General features: G+C 40.7%; 1 protein-coding gene across 1 annotated transcript; it reads left to right on the top strand.

Annotated features, from left to right (window-relative positions):
- The first annotated feature begins 1,624 nt into the window (after positions 1-1,624).
- On the top strand, positions 1,625-12,708 carry LOC133485741 (calpain-2 catalytic subunit-like). The gene is made up of 21 exons (XM_061789960.1): positions 1,625-1,916; positions 2,269-2,338; positions 2,738-2,856; positions 6,018-6,151; positions 6,238-6,406; positions 6,490-6,573; positions 6,700-6,785; positions 7,260-7,334; positions 7,735-7,892; positions 8,007-8,176; positions 8,267-8,278; positions 8,913-9,124; positions 9,214-9,250; positions 9,340-9,405; positions 9,524-9,581; positions 9,671-9,735; positions 10,162-10,230; positions 10,586-10,664; positions 10,874-10,990; positions 11,178-11,233; positions 11,327-12,708. Exons 1-21 carry the CDS (start codon positions 1,680-1,682, stop codon positions 11,348-11,350), a joined length of 2,097 nt encoding a protein of 698 aa, XP_061645944.1. The 5' UTR covers positions 1,625-1,679; the 3' UTR covers positions 11,351-12,708.
- Positions 12,709-14,423: the final 1,715 nt, after the last annotated feature.

The raw sequence follows: 14,423 nt of genomic DNA, 5'->3' as shown, positions 1-14,423 counted from the left end.
TCACAACCAACCAAGCCAGCGGGTCTGTGTGTGCAAATCAATCAATTTACATCACATTTACGCGTGCGGAATCAGAAAAATATAAAAATCTGATTATTGTAGGGATTAGGAAGAATGGGAGTGTTCGCCATGTCGTCACCAAATAGTCACGTGGTGTCTAGGTTGGCAGAAAGCCTATAAAGTCAATAGCAGACCATGAATTATCGGAGTTTTCACACTTATTTTTGTTAATTGATAAATGGTAATGTCATGTTGCGTTACGGGCTGTACATACAGATTGTAAATGAAGGATTCTTAGAGCTTTTACGGCATCCCAAAGACACATGAAGCTCACTGAAATCTTACGTGCGGTCACATTACGTGACACAAGTGGAACCATACTGGCCGACCAGGTTCGCGTTTGGCACTTTATATAGAGAAACTTAACTTTGTAATAACTTGTTTTGCAATATAATATTATGATATTAGATATATTGTTCTATATATATATTGTTGTATATATTTAATGATATTTGGCACAAAAATATAATTCTCAGATTAGGTAATAACTTGCATCTCACTCTTAAATACTTGATGCCTCCAATACTTTTGTTGATATTTTACCTCTTAAGTAGGCCTACCATTGTACACAAATTATAAATGGGTATGAATAAATGCGATTTTTCGCCGTTTGAACATTTTCCATTCAACAATTGAATGATTGACACTTCTATAGCTCAAGAGACTTGTAGACTTTCATTAAATGTTTTGTGTAGGCCTAAATTAAAAGTTGTCAAATATATCCCCTTTGTCAGGCCAGGTGGACAGATTTGGAACACATTTGTGCGTAACTTTGTATTTAAGCCAAATTCTGGTTTTCACTGTTGTACAGAAGCTTTGCTGCATAGCTTTGCTTGGCATAAGATGGCCCAAAAACTAGGTTTCTTAGCCAAAATTATATGGAGGTGAATGGGACAGCTAACCAATATTAATGCACATTCGCCAGAATTACGTCACAATGACGTTTCACGAACGCTCCCATATTGAGGAAAAACAGGAAAAACTAGGAACTACGAGCGGTCGGATCGCATTTTCTGCTCGTGGAGTGGCAACGTCGTACTGTACGCACATAGCTGCAGCCAGGAACACACATATTCATGCGCATATACTGTACAAGCACTTGAACGGAATGAGGGTAAACGTGATGAGAAGTGTCCTTTTCTTTGTTATTTCGAACAGTCAACTCATTAGCAAATTTCTAGTTCATGTTATCGTTTGTTATTGTGCATCTATATGGAAAAGATGTGTTATTATTATCCTTTGGGCACCACCACTTCAATGCCGCATAGTAAAAATTATTTTGTCTGCCAGGGTAACCGTCACTTGAAAACCAAAACGACACGCCATGCGCACACACACACACACACGCACACATACACGCTATAAAGCTATGCCATTTTTTAATTTGGAAATTGAGGGCTACCACTTCATATTGCTGCTGACTGGCGGTTCCTGCACGTTTCCACTCCATCCATGCGCTCGATGTTCTTACACATGCTATTTAAACAGGTGATACGTTGCTGTGGTGTGATCAACAAGGGCGTGGCCTCATCTGAGTTACCAACCACTATTATGTAGACACGCACTTCAGACATCCAGTCACTTACCAGAGCATACCGGCACCTGAGAAGGCACTGAAAATGTCCGGGATTGTAACTAAGCTACAGCACAACCGAGACAAATTGCAAGGCATTGGAACCAACTCTAATGCAGTGCCATACTTAAACCAGGACTATGAGTCTCTGAAGCGAAGCTGCCTTGAGAGAAGACGCCTATTTGAGGATGAAAGCTTTGAGCCGCTTCCAGCATCTTTGGGCTTCAATGACCTTGGACCCGGTTCCTATAAAGTTCGAGGCATCAAGTGGTTGAGACCAACGGTGGGTACAGCAGTGTTGATGCAAACAAATTCTTGCATGTTTTCTGTATTCCTGGGCTTCACACTCAATGTGTTTTAAGGGCATTTATATAACATTACATGAAGCATTTATATAATGACAATTTAATAGTCACTGGTTTTGAACAGCTCAATAATTGTCAAAACACTGCTTTTTCTGGCTTGTTACCAAGTACATTTGCTTTTATACGTATGCACCTTGCAATATTACTGCCAAAAATCGACATGATGTGGTAGCAGTAGGTGGTTTAAACTAAAAATGGTGAATAGGTTTATGCCACATGACCTTGTGCTGTTACTACACTTGCTAACAGTAAACATTTTCTTTTTTTTAGGAGATTGTCTCCAATCCACAATTTATTCTGAAAGACGCTACCAGGACGGATATTTGTCAGGGAGCACTTGGTGAGACAAGCATACGTACACACAATCATTCCAAATTCCTTTAGAAATACTTTGCATGCTTGTAAATCATGGGTTTCTCTTCCCCCTTTTGTCTGTAACATTAACAATAATCCTGCTTGGATTGATCTCAGAAAACTACAATGTCTTTAGCTAGTAAACGCCTGTGCAGTGTGCAGTGACATTAGCTGTCTCAGTACAAAATATGTTGAGCTATCTATTTGCCAAGCATCTCTCTGTCTCCACCCTGTCTGGAAAACATGGGTGGGGCTGAGTGGGAAGCGCTTTCAGGTGAAAGACGAGACAAACTGTGGTTTAACTAAGACACATGTACTGTATGAACATGGAATGTCATTGTCAGTGGAGCCTAATTGATATTAAAATGATCAATTTTGTGGTCAGGTGACTGCTGGCTTCTGGCGGCTATTGCCTCCTTGACACTCAACAAGCAGATTTTGTCCCGCGTTGTACCACATGACCAAAGTTTTGAAGAGGACTACGCTGGAATCTTTCATTTTGAGGTATACACATACTTTGCAGTCAAATAATGTGTATGAAAGAGCTTTGTATGAAGTAATCGCATTTTGTGTTCCAAACAACGCGGAACCTTTGTCAGTGTATGATTTCCTGGTACACAAACTACACACTGAGGCACACGTCAGAGCCCGGCTACCTAAATGGAGGAACTGGAACAAACAGCATTACTACGGCTGATGGGAGGCAAATTTCATTTTTAAAAAATTAGCCGATGGAAGCCTTGATGGCGGCACGGTGGGCGACTGGTTAGATCGTCATCCTCACAGTTCTGAGGACCCGGGTTCAATCCCCGGCCCCGCCTGTATGGAGTTTGCATGTTCTCCCCGTGTCCGCGTGGGTTTTCTCCGGGCACTCCGGTCTCCTCCCACATCCCAAAAACATGCATTAATTGGAGACTCTAAAATTGCGCGTAGGTGTGACTGTGAGTACGAATGGTTGTTTGTTTCTATGTGCCCTGCGATTGGCTGGCAACCAGTTCACGGTGTACCCCGCCTCCTGCCCGATGATAGCTGGGATAGGCTCCAGCACGCCCGCGACCCTAGTGAGGAGAAGCGGCTCAGAAAATGGATGGATGGATGGAAGCCTTGATAAGTGTGGTTTTGCGCAAATTGTGCAAAAATGAGTTTTCATACCATCCAAGCACTCCAACCGTACAAAGTGATCCAACGGCAATACTGTTCTAAAAAAGCTATCCTAAAATGGCACTTTAAACGTCCCATATTTTACCAAACCAACTTCTAGTATTTGTGATGTAATATTGGCTCTATGTTGCCTCAGTAAACGTGAAATATGAATTAAAATTGTATACGCATTTCTGAGTTCCAGATGTTTTTCTGCCGAGAGGCCTAAAATCAGGTAATTTGAATTTCTCGAGTTTATCTAGCGCAGATTTCCACCTATCTCTCCGCTTGTGAGCTAGCGGTGTCAACATGACCAACACGTGTGCTCTCACAAGTGGATCTTCTACACGGGGGCAACCCATCAGAGGAAAGGGGACAGTGTTAGCCAAACATGGACAAAGCGGATACAAAACTGGGTCAAACAGAAGCAGCTGTCACAGGGGCCTTTTCTGGACACTAATATGACAAAACCAAGGTGTTTTGTTTTAAATGAAATTGACACTTTTATACTTAGTCCATGTTAGAGAGTCACTCTGTGGAGGTTTAAATTCCCAAAATATGAGACCTTTAACTTTTGGCCAGGGATATTTCTCCATCCATCCATCCATTTTCTGAGCCGCTTCTCCTCACTAGGCACGCGGGCGTGCTGGAGCCTATCCCAGCTGTCATCGGGCAGGAGGCGGGGTACACCCTGAACTGGTTGCCAGCCAATCGCAGGGCACATAGGAACAAACAACCATTCGCACTCACAGTCATGCCTACGGGCAATTTAGAGTCTCCAATTCATGCATTTTTTTGGGATGTGGGAGGAAACCGGAGTACCCGGAGAAAACCCACGCAGGCACGGGGAGAACATGCAAACTCCACACAGGTGGGGACGGGGATTGAACCCGGGTCCTCAGAACTGTGAGGCTGACGCTCTAACCAGTCGGCCACCGTGCCCCCGGGATATTTCTCTTAGTTTTTCAACTCTTTTGTATTGAAATGCAATTAAATGCATTTTTGCAGAGTTAACGATAATCCTGTCAATTATTTGAGTCAGTCGAACACTAAAATCCATTTCAATTAAACCATGTTCCTTTTTAGAACAAATATTATTATATGATTAAAATGTGATTAATCGATATAAATGAATTACAAAGCCTATAATTAATTTCATTAATATTTTTAATCAGGTCCCACCCCTATTTTGTATACAAGCTGTACAACAGTTCAAAGTCTCAAGAGTCTGTTCAGGGTGGATGAGCTTGTATTTCCAACTTCAGTGACATGCCCAATATTGAGCCTTGAGCAAAAATACCACGGTATCACGGTAATAAATTCCAGCTCTAAAATCTATTAATTTGGAAAATAAAATGTTGGTTAAATAAAAACAACTTGTTTTACACTGAACACAATCTATTTTATATTTAAACACAATATTGAATATGTGTTACATTAATAAACATATTTAATGTTAATTTTGAATAAATAAATACATTTTAACACTTAGTAAATCACAATGTTCCATCATCGGTGAGCTATTTTTAGAACAGACCTGGCTACTCATGTCCCTTGGTGCCCGCGGGCACCTTGTTGCTGATCCCTGCTCTTACACAGCGCTACAAAAAAATATATATATAAAATACAAAAACAAACGTATTTACAATTAAACTATTGTAGACTTAAAAAAAAATTCTACCAAACAAATTTAAAGTGAAAAACATAATTACTACAAAAAACAAGAAAATATAAGTAAAATTATGTACAAACAAAAGAAAAACATTTGCATCCAGATAACTTCTCTACAGTTAAGGTTGGCATTGAGAAACCAAGTGCCTCAAGTTTTGAGGAGCTGATCCGGTTTCTTCTGTCTTTCTGTAAATGTTCTGCCTTGTTTTTGTTCTCTCAGAAGGGACTGTTAGCAACAGTTCCATTAGAAGCACTGGTACCTTCATTAAAAAAAAATTCCCCGGAATTTGTATCATCAATAAAATGGAATTGTTTTGTTTTCCTACTGGTATCACTCGTTTCCTTCTCAGTGTGTTTTACCCTCTCTGCCTCTGTGTGTGTGTGTGTGTGTGTGTGTGTGTGTGTGTGTGTGTGTGTGTGTGTGTGACATTATGACATTAAACCCGATCAGCCAATCACCTTAAAATGCTAATTATCGGTCGATACCGATCAGGCCGATAAAATCGGTGTGAAGTTTAGAATATACCCAACTGCCACAGTATAAATTAGGCTCGCCCAAAATATACCCATAAACTACAGTAGCCCGAAATATGTCCCAATTTCACCTAATTTGATTAACCCAGTATTGTATACTGTATACTATATCCTCACCCTAGGCTAAAATCTTCCCTGACTACGGAGATACACTGTATTAGGACGGAATATACCATAACACTGGTGTAATAACTGGACTAACCTAAGGGTATGAACTGAACTAGACCAGAACATACCGCCGCCAAAGGGAATTAAAAGAACCAGTCCAGAATATATTCCTAACAAGCAAGCAGCTACACAACATCCTCTTGCATTTTCAGTTCTGGCAGTTTGGCGACTGGGTGGATGTGGTGGTTGATGACCGCTTGCCCACTAGAGATGGAGAACTGCTGTTTGTCCACTCAGAAGAAGGATCTGAGTTTTGGAGTGCCCTGCTGGAGAAGGCCTACGCCAAGTATCAAAGATACATTTTGCATTACTTGTGTCTGGGTCTGTCATTGTATTCCTTTACACTGTTTGTTTCTAATTTCCCCGCTACAGGTTAAATGGATGCTACGAGGCTCTTGCTGGAGGAAGTACCACTGAAGGTTTCGAGGACTTCACTGGAGGCATTGCTGAGAGACATGAACTTTCCAACCACGATCCTCACCTCTTCAATATCATAAGGAAGGCCCTGGACAGAGGCTCCCTTCTGGGATGCTCAATTGATGTCAGTTTGAGCTTCTTGCTCCACTTGTATTTACATCGGTCACTATCTGTTCCTATTTTTGCTTGCATCTCTCTCCATCTCAGATCACCAGTGCAGCTGACTCCGAAGCCGTGACACACCGCAAGCTGGTGAAGGGCCACGCCTACTCTGTCACAGGAGCTGAGCAGGTAAAGAGTCAGGCTAGTAGGATTGCTTATGCTTGAGAAACAACTACAGTTGATCAGATAGCAAACAAACCTGATAAATGTTAAATGGTGTTATTAAAATTGAGTAAAGTACATCTTGTGTGTCAGGTGACTTACAGAGGAGGCACTGAAGAGCTGATCAGAATCAGAAATCCATGGGGTCAGGTGGAGTGGAATGGAGCTTGGAGTGACAAGTGAGTAGTAAAGAGCGGCTTCTTTAACTTGTCAAACAGAATCTACAGAATATCATACATATTTAAACTTAAATTCTGGTAAATATTTAATATACGTTTTCTTTCTGAGATAACTAATATGTAGCAAGGAAAAACCTTGCGAGAACATGTTTTGCTGTGTTGTCCAGGTCAGCACTGCAAATAAGAATCTGTTCTCAATTACCCTCAAAAGATAAATAAAGGTTAAATGAAATAAACAAAAAGCTATACATAAAAAAAACTAAAATATTTGGCAACTGTATCCAGGTAAGAACCTCTACTTCTCACCAGTTAACTAATTAGTGCCTGTGCATGAGAGTTGGCTGTTGTGTTTACCGTGTTTAATGGCAATCTTGACTCTATACTTTGAATGGATGTAGAGATTCAGCATATTGTTACAGTCAAATGAAAAGAACTGATTTTCCCCAAAAAATGAGTTCAATGTAATTCTTCTAGTTCCTCTGAGTGGAGATATGTGAGTGATGATGACCGCCAGAGGCTGACCAACCGCAGTGAAGATGGGGAGTTCTGGTAATCAATCACTCTCACTCACAGTACAGTAATTGAAATGGGAAATGCACAGGTATAGCCTGAGGTGGCCTTGGCACATGTAAGAAACAGTGTCACACATCACTTCGTCCATTTAGTACATACACAAACGTCAGTCTTAGAGGAAATTAAATAGCCACAGCCTTAGCTTCGGACACCTCATAGCTGGCTATGGCCAGGATGTAAGATGGGGACTTTTAAACAGAAAAGCAAGGCACAAGGTGCAACTCCATTGCTTTCAGAAATTTACTACTAGTATTATTGAATTTCAATAGCTTGTGTGGATGCACATAATTTGCACATACTGTTTTGTTCATTAAGATTAATTATATGACTTTGTATCTCCTTTTTTGTGCTCGTCTTCTCACTGCTTTTCCAACAGGATGTCATTTTCTGACTTCCTGCAAGAGTATTCCCATCTGGAGATCTGCAACCTCACACCTGATGCCCTCACATCGGAATACAGGAAGTGGGCGGAGACAGAGTTTGAAGAAACGTGGAGAATTGGTGTTTCTGCCGGTGGCTGCAGAAACTATCCAAGTACTTGACAATAACTTCTACTTTGTTCTTTCTCCTTGTTTTATTACACAAACAATGAAGTGAATGTAGAGTTCTTTGGGACAGCTAAAATACTGTAGTTGTACCTTTGCTTAGATACCTTCTGGACAAATCCTCAATTTGTCATAAAACTGGACAAAGTGGATGATGAACCCTATAATGGAGAGGATGGCTGCACATTCATTGTGGGATTGATGCAGAAGAACAAGCGTCGCAGAAGAAAGATGGGGGAGGACATGGAGACTATTGGCTTCCTTGTCTATGAGGTGAGCAATACTATAAGTCAAAATAAACAAGACACTACAAGTCATTACCCCCCTTTTCTTATAGTGGATTGGTTTTTGTCTTTTTTCCAGCTGCCTGAGGAGGTACGAGCAAAAAAAAAAAAAAAAACAGATCCATCCATTTTCCATACCGCTTATCCTCACGAGGGTCACAGGCGTGCTGGAGCCTATCCCAGCTAACTCTGGGCGAGAGGCGGGGTACACCCTGAACTGGTCACCAGCCAATCGCAGGGCACATATGAACAAACATCCATTTGCACTCACATTCACGCTTACGGACCATTTAGAGTCTCCAATTAACCTAGCATGCATGTCTTTGGGATGTGGGAAGAAAACGGGAGTACCCGGAGAAAACCCACTCAGGCACAGGGAGAACATGCAAGCTCCACATTGGCGAAGCCGGATTTTAACCCGGGTCCTCAGAACTGTGAGGCAGATGTGATAACCAGTCATCCAACTGTGCCACCCTGAAAGAGCTTACAGCATCTGTCTCCCATCAACGTACTAACCAGGGCTGAGCCTGCTTAGCTTCCAAGACCAGACGAGACGTTTTCAGGGTAGTATGGCAGTAAGCTAAAAAAAAAAAAAAGAGGAGCTCCTTTGTTTCTTGGAAACACTTATAGTATATTTGTAGAAAATGCTGTATCAGTGTTACATTTTCATGCCAAACCGGACAGATCTATCATCATGTGATCTTTCTACGTGTGTCACTTTCCAGTACTATGGCACCAGGCAAGTGCACCTGAAGAAAAATTTCTTCTTGAGTAACCGCTCAGCTGCACGCTCTGAAACCTTCATCAATCTCCGAGAGGTGTCCAGCCGTCACCATCTGCCCCCTGGGGAGTACCTCATTATTGCCTCCACCTTTGAACCCAACAAGAATGGAGACTTTTATATACGGGTGTTCTCTGAGAAACCGGCGGAATTTCAGTAAGTACAGAACAGAACAAAATGAGGCAAAATGGCACTAAATGAATAATCACAGGAAAACTAAAGCAATGATCATTGCCTGCCTTTAGAGAGATTGATGATTCAATTGACTGCCATGTTGAACAGGTAAAATCATTTCGCTTCCATGCAACTGTGGTAAAAATGCAGACAAAAAAAAGTTGAAAAGTTTACTGTCAATTTTTACTAATCATTAGATGGACATCGATGAAAGCGATATTGATGACAGATTCAAGTCATTGTTTGGACAACTTGCCGGACATGTGAGTCATCAGTGCTTTAATGTTTCATCTTAAAGTAGGAACATTGATTTTCCCTCACTGGATAAATTATGGTAACTATCGACTTAAAAATTTGTAAACATTTTAATCCGACTCTTAGGATGTGGAGATTTCTGCATTTGAGCTGCAGAGAATCCTCAACAAAGTGGTGGGAAAGCGTAAGAGAGAAAAAAAAATTCAAGCTGGTTCAATATGCACAGTGACCTCCATCTGATCCACCAAAAACTTCAACCTATTCCATTTGCAGGAAGTGACATCAAAACCGACGGGTTCAGCCTGACCACGTGCCGCAACATGGTCAATCTGCTTGACGTATCCTTTGTATTTAGTCATGTTGAATTAATAAAGCCCAATATTGCTTGTTTTTCCATCGCATTGGTGGGATTGCGACAGAAGTCCCAGCAAAGGCTACATAAATAGCGTGACTTCATTGTAGCACGTCAGTGTTTAAGACAAACACGGCATTGACCAGTACTGTGTGCTGACACGATCGCACACCAGCAGCAGTGTAAATGTATCTATCTATTGCACAGAGCAGTATTTTTTAATGGCACTTTTTACCCGATTAGTATCTAGACAAAAGGGTGCTGAAATTGGGACGCCAAAACTGTATAGAACTGTTCCGCTTGATGGAATTGGGGCTTTTGTCTCTATGTTTTTAACACCTCATTAGTTTTCAATCTGACTCTGTACAAGTCACTCTCTATGGATCAATTAACTTTAACAATCTCTTCAAAGAAAGATGGAAGTGGCAAGCTAGGCCTGGTGGAGTTTAAGATTCTGTGGACCAAGATTGAAATGTTTTTGGTAAACCCCCACCCCCGTGTAATCTTCATTCACTGGTCACAGCATTATATATACCTCTTTTCTAAATTCTGCCTTTACAAAACAATAATCCTCGATTTGGACTATGGTGTTCAACTACAGTACACTGCATCATAATGAGAGGTGTTCATGGGAAATTAGAAAACTGACAACTACAACCACACAATTAAAATGTTAAAACCTCTCTTGCAGTGTCAGTTTAAAAGTAGGAGATGTCTTTGATCTTGTATTGGATCTAATTCAATGTTGCTGTCTAATGTTGTGGCTGGTGAGTGTATCTTACATAGTTAGTAAGAATGTTGGTTGCAGATTACAAACTGTTGGGTTCTACCATTAGGACATTTACAGAGAAAAAGATGCAGACAATAGTGGCTGCATGAGTTCTTCTGAGATGCGGTCAGCAGTAGAAGTCGCTGGTGAGTCCATTTGAAATAATATATGATGCTACATACATTACTTAAATAATATAGGATGCTACATACAGTACTAGTAAATATCCATTGTATAATGCTTGACATAGACCTAGGCGTGTGTGTACTTTGTGAGGCGTGTGTGTACTTTGTGGGAGGTGAAGTTGTTCTTTTCATTTTGCTTTTATTTGACATTTGACATTGCGCTTTTGCAGGTTTCTCACTCAACAACCCGCTGCACCAGATCATTGTGGCGCGCTACAGAGAACCAAGCTACACCATTGACTTTGACAACTTTGTGTGCTGCCTAATCCGTTTAGAGTCACTTTTCAGTAAGTCTCTCCACTCAACCTTTTTGTCAAAATATTACCATGTACTGGTGTGCAGTCTTATATATATATATATTTAAAAATATATATATATATATATATATATATTTAAAAAAAAAATATATATATATATATATATATTTTTTTTTTAATTGCGTTGTACTGTTCTCACAACTTTCCTTCCCAACAGATGCATTCAAGACCCTGGACAATGGTTCTGGTGTGATAGAGTTGAATTACATGGAGGTGAGAGGCTTTCAGGAATGGTGGAGTGAAAATATTAAATATTGTATTTTGAGACTAACATGATTTTTTTTCTGCTTGTGTTTTTCTTCCCAGTGGCTGAAACTGTCCATGCTGTAGAGAAGGGGCTCAGGCTGTTTTAAAACAATGGAAAAAAAATAAATAAAAGAACCAACACTTAAAGGGAAGTTTGCAGTTTAAAAAAAAAACACTGGCAAGATTTGAATGTAGCCTCACTTCACTAATATCTGCCCTCACCCCTCAAGTCTCTGAGCAAACCCATACAGCTCACTTACGTGCATGAGCGTGATTCTCAAACTTGGCTATTCATAATGGGATGCAATGATGAAAGTGCACAGTTGTGATAAATGGTCACAGGGAATGATGTCCATCTTCAACAGAATCAGAATCAGAATCAGAATCATCTTTATTTGCCAAGTATGTCCAAAACACACAAGGAATTTGTCTCCGGTAGTTGGAGCCGCTCTAGTACAACAGACAGTCAATTTACAGAACACTTTGGAGACATAAATAGACAGAATAGCAGCACTGGCAATACTAAACTAGCATTTGCACCATAAACAAGCAGACATTAGCCACGGTTGCTACATTGGTAGCATGACCTATTAGCAACAAAGTGTGATTATAACAGTATATGTTATGTTTGAAGTTTTATTTTTGCAGGTGTGTGCTGGTGACCGGAGTGTATCAGAAAGTGCTTGGCAAATGATTGACACCTCGTCGGTCACACCTGCTGTCTCTTATTGGTTGTTTTTCCTCAGGCATGGTGGTTTCTTCAAAATCTAATTAGAGGTACCAGATGGCACCAGAGGGCAAATTTTTTTAACAGATAATTTTACTAATATACCACTCATAGGTTTGTACTGACAGTTTTAACAAATATGACAAAGTTTGAACAAATACGTTTTCATCCATCCATTTTCTGTACCGCTTATCCTCACTAGGGTGGTGGGCGTGCTGGAGTCTATCCCAGCTATCTTCGGGCAGGAGGCAGGGTACACCCTGAACCGGTCACCAGCCAATCACAGGGCACATAAAAACAACCATTCGCACGCACATTCACACCTACAGGCAATTTAGAGTCTTCAATCAACATACCACGCATGTTTTTGGAATTTGGGAGGAAACCGGAGTACCCGGAGAAAACCTACGCAGGCACGGGGAGAACATGTGAACCCCACACAGGCAGGGAACTCAGAACTGTGAGGCAGATGTGCTAACCAGTCGTCCACCGTGCGGCAAAATAAGTTTTCAGGTGTTGTTTTTTTATTTTTTAAACTTCAAACATTCCCTTTAAATGAATATATGCTTTGACTTGCATGCATTGTCCTTTGGATATGATGTGAAAATTAATTATTGGATTAGAGAGAACATGATTTATTATTCTACAAAATACTATTCTACCACAAATATGATTCTGTTTATTCAATAAAGCTTCTTTTTTTTTGAAACCTTCACGATTAAGACTCAGTTAACTGTGGCAATCATCACCGCTGCACAATCTTTGGTCGCCCCCTGGAGACTGAATACAGAAATCAGCGAATGAGGGGAACCAACAAACATCTCATGATATGAAGTTATGTTAATTCAATTCCAAACACAGTTGTTTCATGATTCATTTGTTTCAACTAATGCTAAAGAAACTTACCTGAATTATGGTGCTGTAAATTCCTTTCCATTCACACATAAGGGGGGGGCACATAGTGTAAAATGTTGGGGGGTTCAATGGGGAAGGGGGTCAACTAAAAAACTAAACAGCACTGCATCATACTGAAAGTTATTAATGTGTCTAATACTGTATTTTGGTTACCTTAAAATATTTTGGGGAAAAAATCTATTCATATGATGGAGTGCATCCATTGTTACATAAACTTGGCCAGCAAAGCACCAATTTCACAAATGTTTAATATGTACACTTACTGGCCTGTGACATGACACATTTTTGTTTTTGCATTGAATTATTTGTGCCATGTCCAAATCTGCTTTACAGTTGCTGTATATTTATAGAATCTCCTGGAAAATATTTGATTGTATTTGAGCACAGTCTAAGACACAAGATGCCGTTTCAATGCTATTGAAATGTCATTCCTCAACCTGAATTCAGGTATATCCCATCGAGTCATCGCAGGGCTTTTCCGTGCTGCGACAAGAGGTGCTAGCCGCCAGCTAGCTCGCGTGCTAACCGCCAGCTAGCTCGCGTGCTAACCGCCAGCTAGCTCGCGTGCTAACCGCCAGCTAGCTCGCATGCTAACAGGGTTCCGGACGCCGCAGAGCAGCAGCAGAAAATGTAATAGAAAGAGAATAACTCACAATTGCGTAGTAAAACCAGTGAGGTGAGAAGGCGTAAGTTTCTTATAGTTGGGGAGCGCCGACTCATGCCAGAAAGCCCATGTGCAGAGTCGGGCTTGTTTTTAGGCTTGCCCCCCAAAAATCCGGACAAATGAAATGGTGAAAGAGAGTTTAACCCCAGATTTCAACAATTCAGCACTAAAATGTTCTCAGTATTTGCACGTTTCCAGCTTCAAACATATTTAATGTATTTAGAAAAAAATCACCAAAATCCCTTGACAGGGTCTTTAAACAAATCATAGACCCAAATTTACACAACTATAGTTTTGTACTTTTCAGTGTGTGTACGTTTTTACTGGAATTGAATCAGTACTACTTTTACCAGAGTATCTGTACTTCTACTTAATTAAATAGACAAGTGTGAGTAGGCCTACTTTTGCCACCTCTGGATTCTGATTCATCCTGTGAGGGAAATTAAATTGGAAATTTGATTGAAGAAGTATAACTAAAGTAACCATTTGTACTGCTCCCTTCAAAGTACGACCGTGTGGCAGTTGCTGACCAACATGGGGAATTCCAAGAGGACGTATACGTATGTGTCCGTCTTTGAGGAGCTCAGGCCTAAATCCCTCTGACATAACTGTGGTTTACCAATTAAGGTCACTGCATGCTTCTCAGCCACTGCTAAAATTGGTTCGTTCTCCATATACAGGCGTGATGAGCCACATCCACCGCAGTTGACTCCAGGCTGCTCACCTGCATGGACTAAACCAAACAAGCAAAGTCCTTGACCCCAGCCAAAAACAAAACAAAACAAAACTCAAAGGCTTTAGTGATGTACATGCCTAACGTAGAGGATAAAATAAACGTATCATCCATTGTG

This window comes from Phyllopteryx taeniolatus, chromosome 11, assembly GCF_024500385.1.
Source record: "Phyllopteryx taeniolatus isolate TA_2022b chromosome 11, UOR_Ptae_1.2, whole genome shotgun sequence".
Taxonomy (NCBI): Eukaryota; Metazoa; Chordata; class Actinopteri; order Syngnathiformes; family Syngnathidae; genus Phyllopteryx; species Phyllopteryx taeniolatus.
Note: the sequence above shows the minus strand (reverse complement) of the source record. Positions and strands in the feature narration are given on the sequence as shown.

Bases quoted from the DNA above. Each gene is read 5' to 3' on its own strand.
- LOC133485741 (XM_061789960.1), top strand. From the start codon at position 1,680: ATGTCCGGGATTGTAACTAAGCTACAGCACAACCGAGACAAATTGCAA. The intron at 1,917-2,268 runs GTGGGTACAGCA...TCTTTTTTTTAG, and splicing joins TCAAGTGGTTGAGACCAACG to GAGATTGTCTCCAATCCACA. The intron at 10,665-10,873 runs GTGAGTCCATTT...GCGCTTTTGCAG, and splicing joins GTCAGCAGTAGAAGTCGCTG to GTTTCTCACTCAACAACCCG.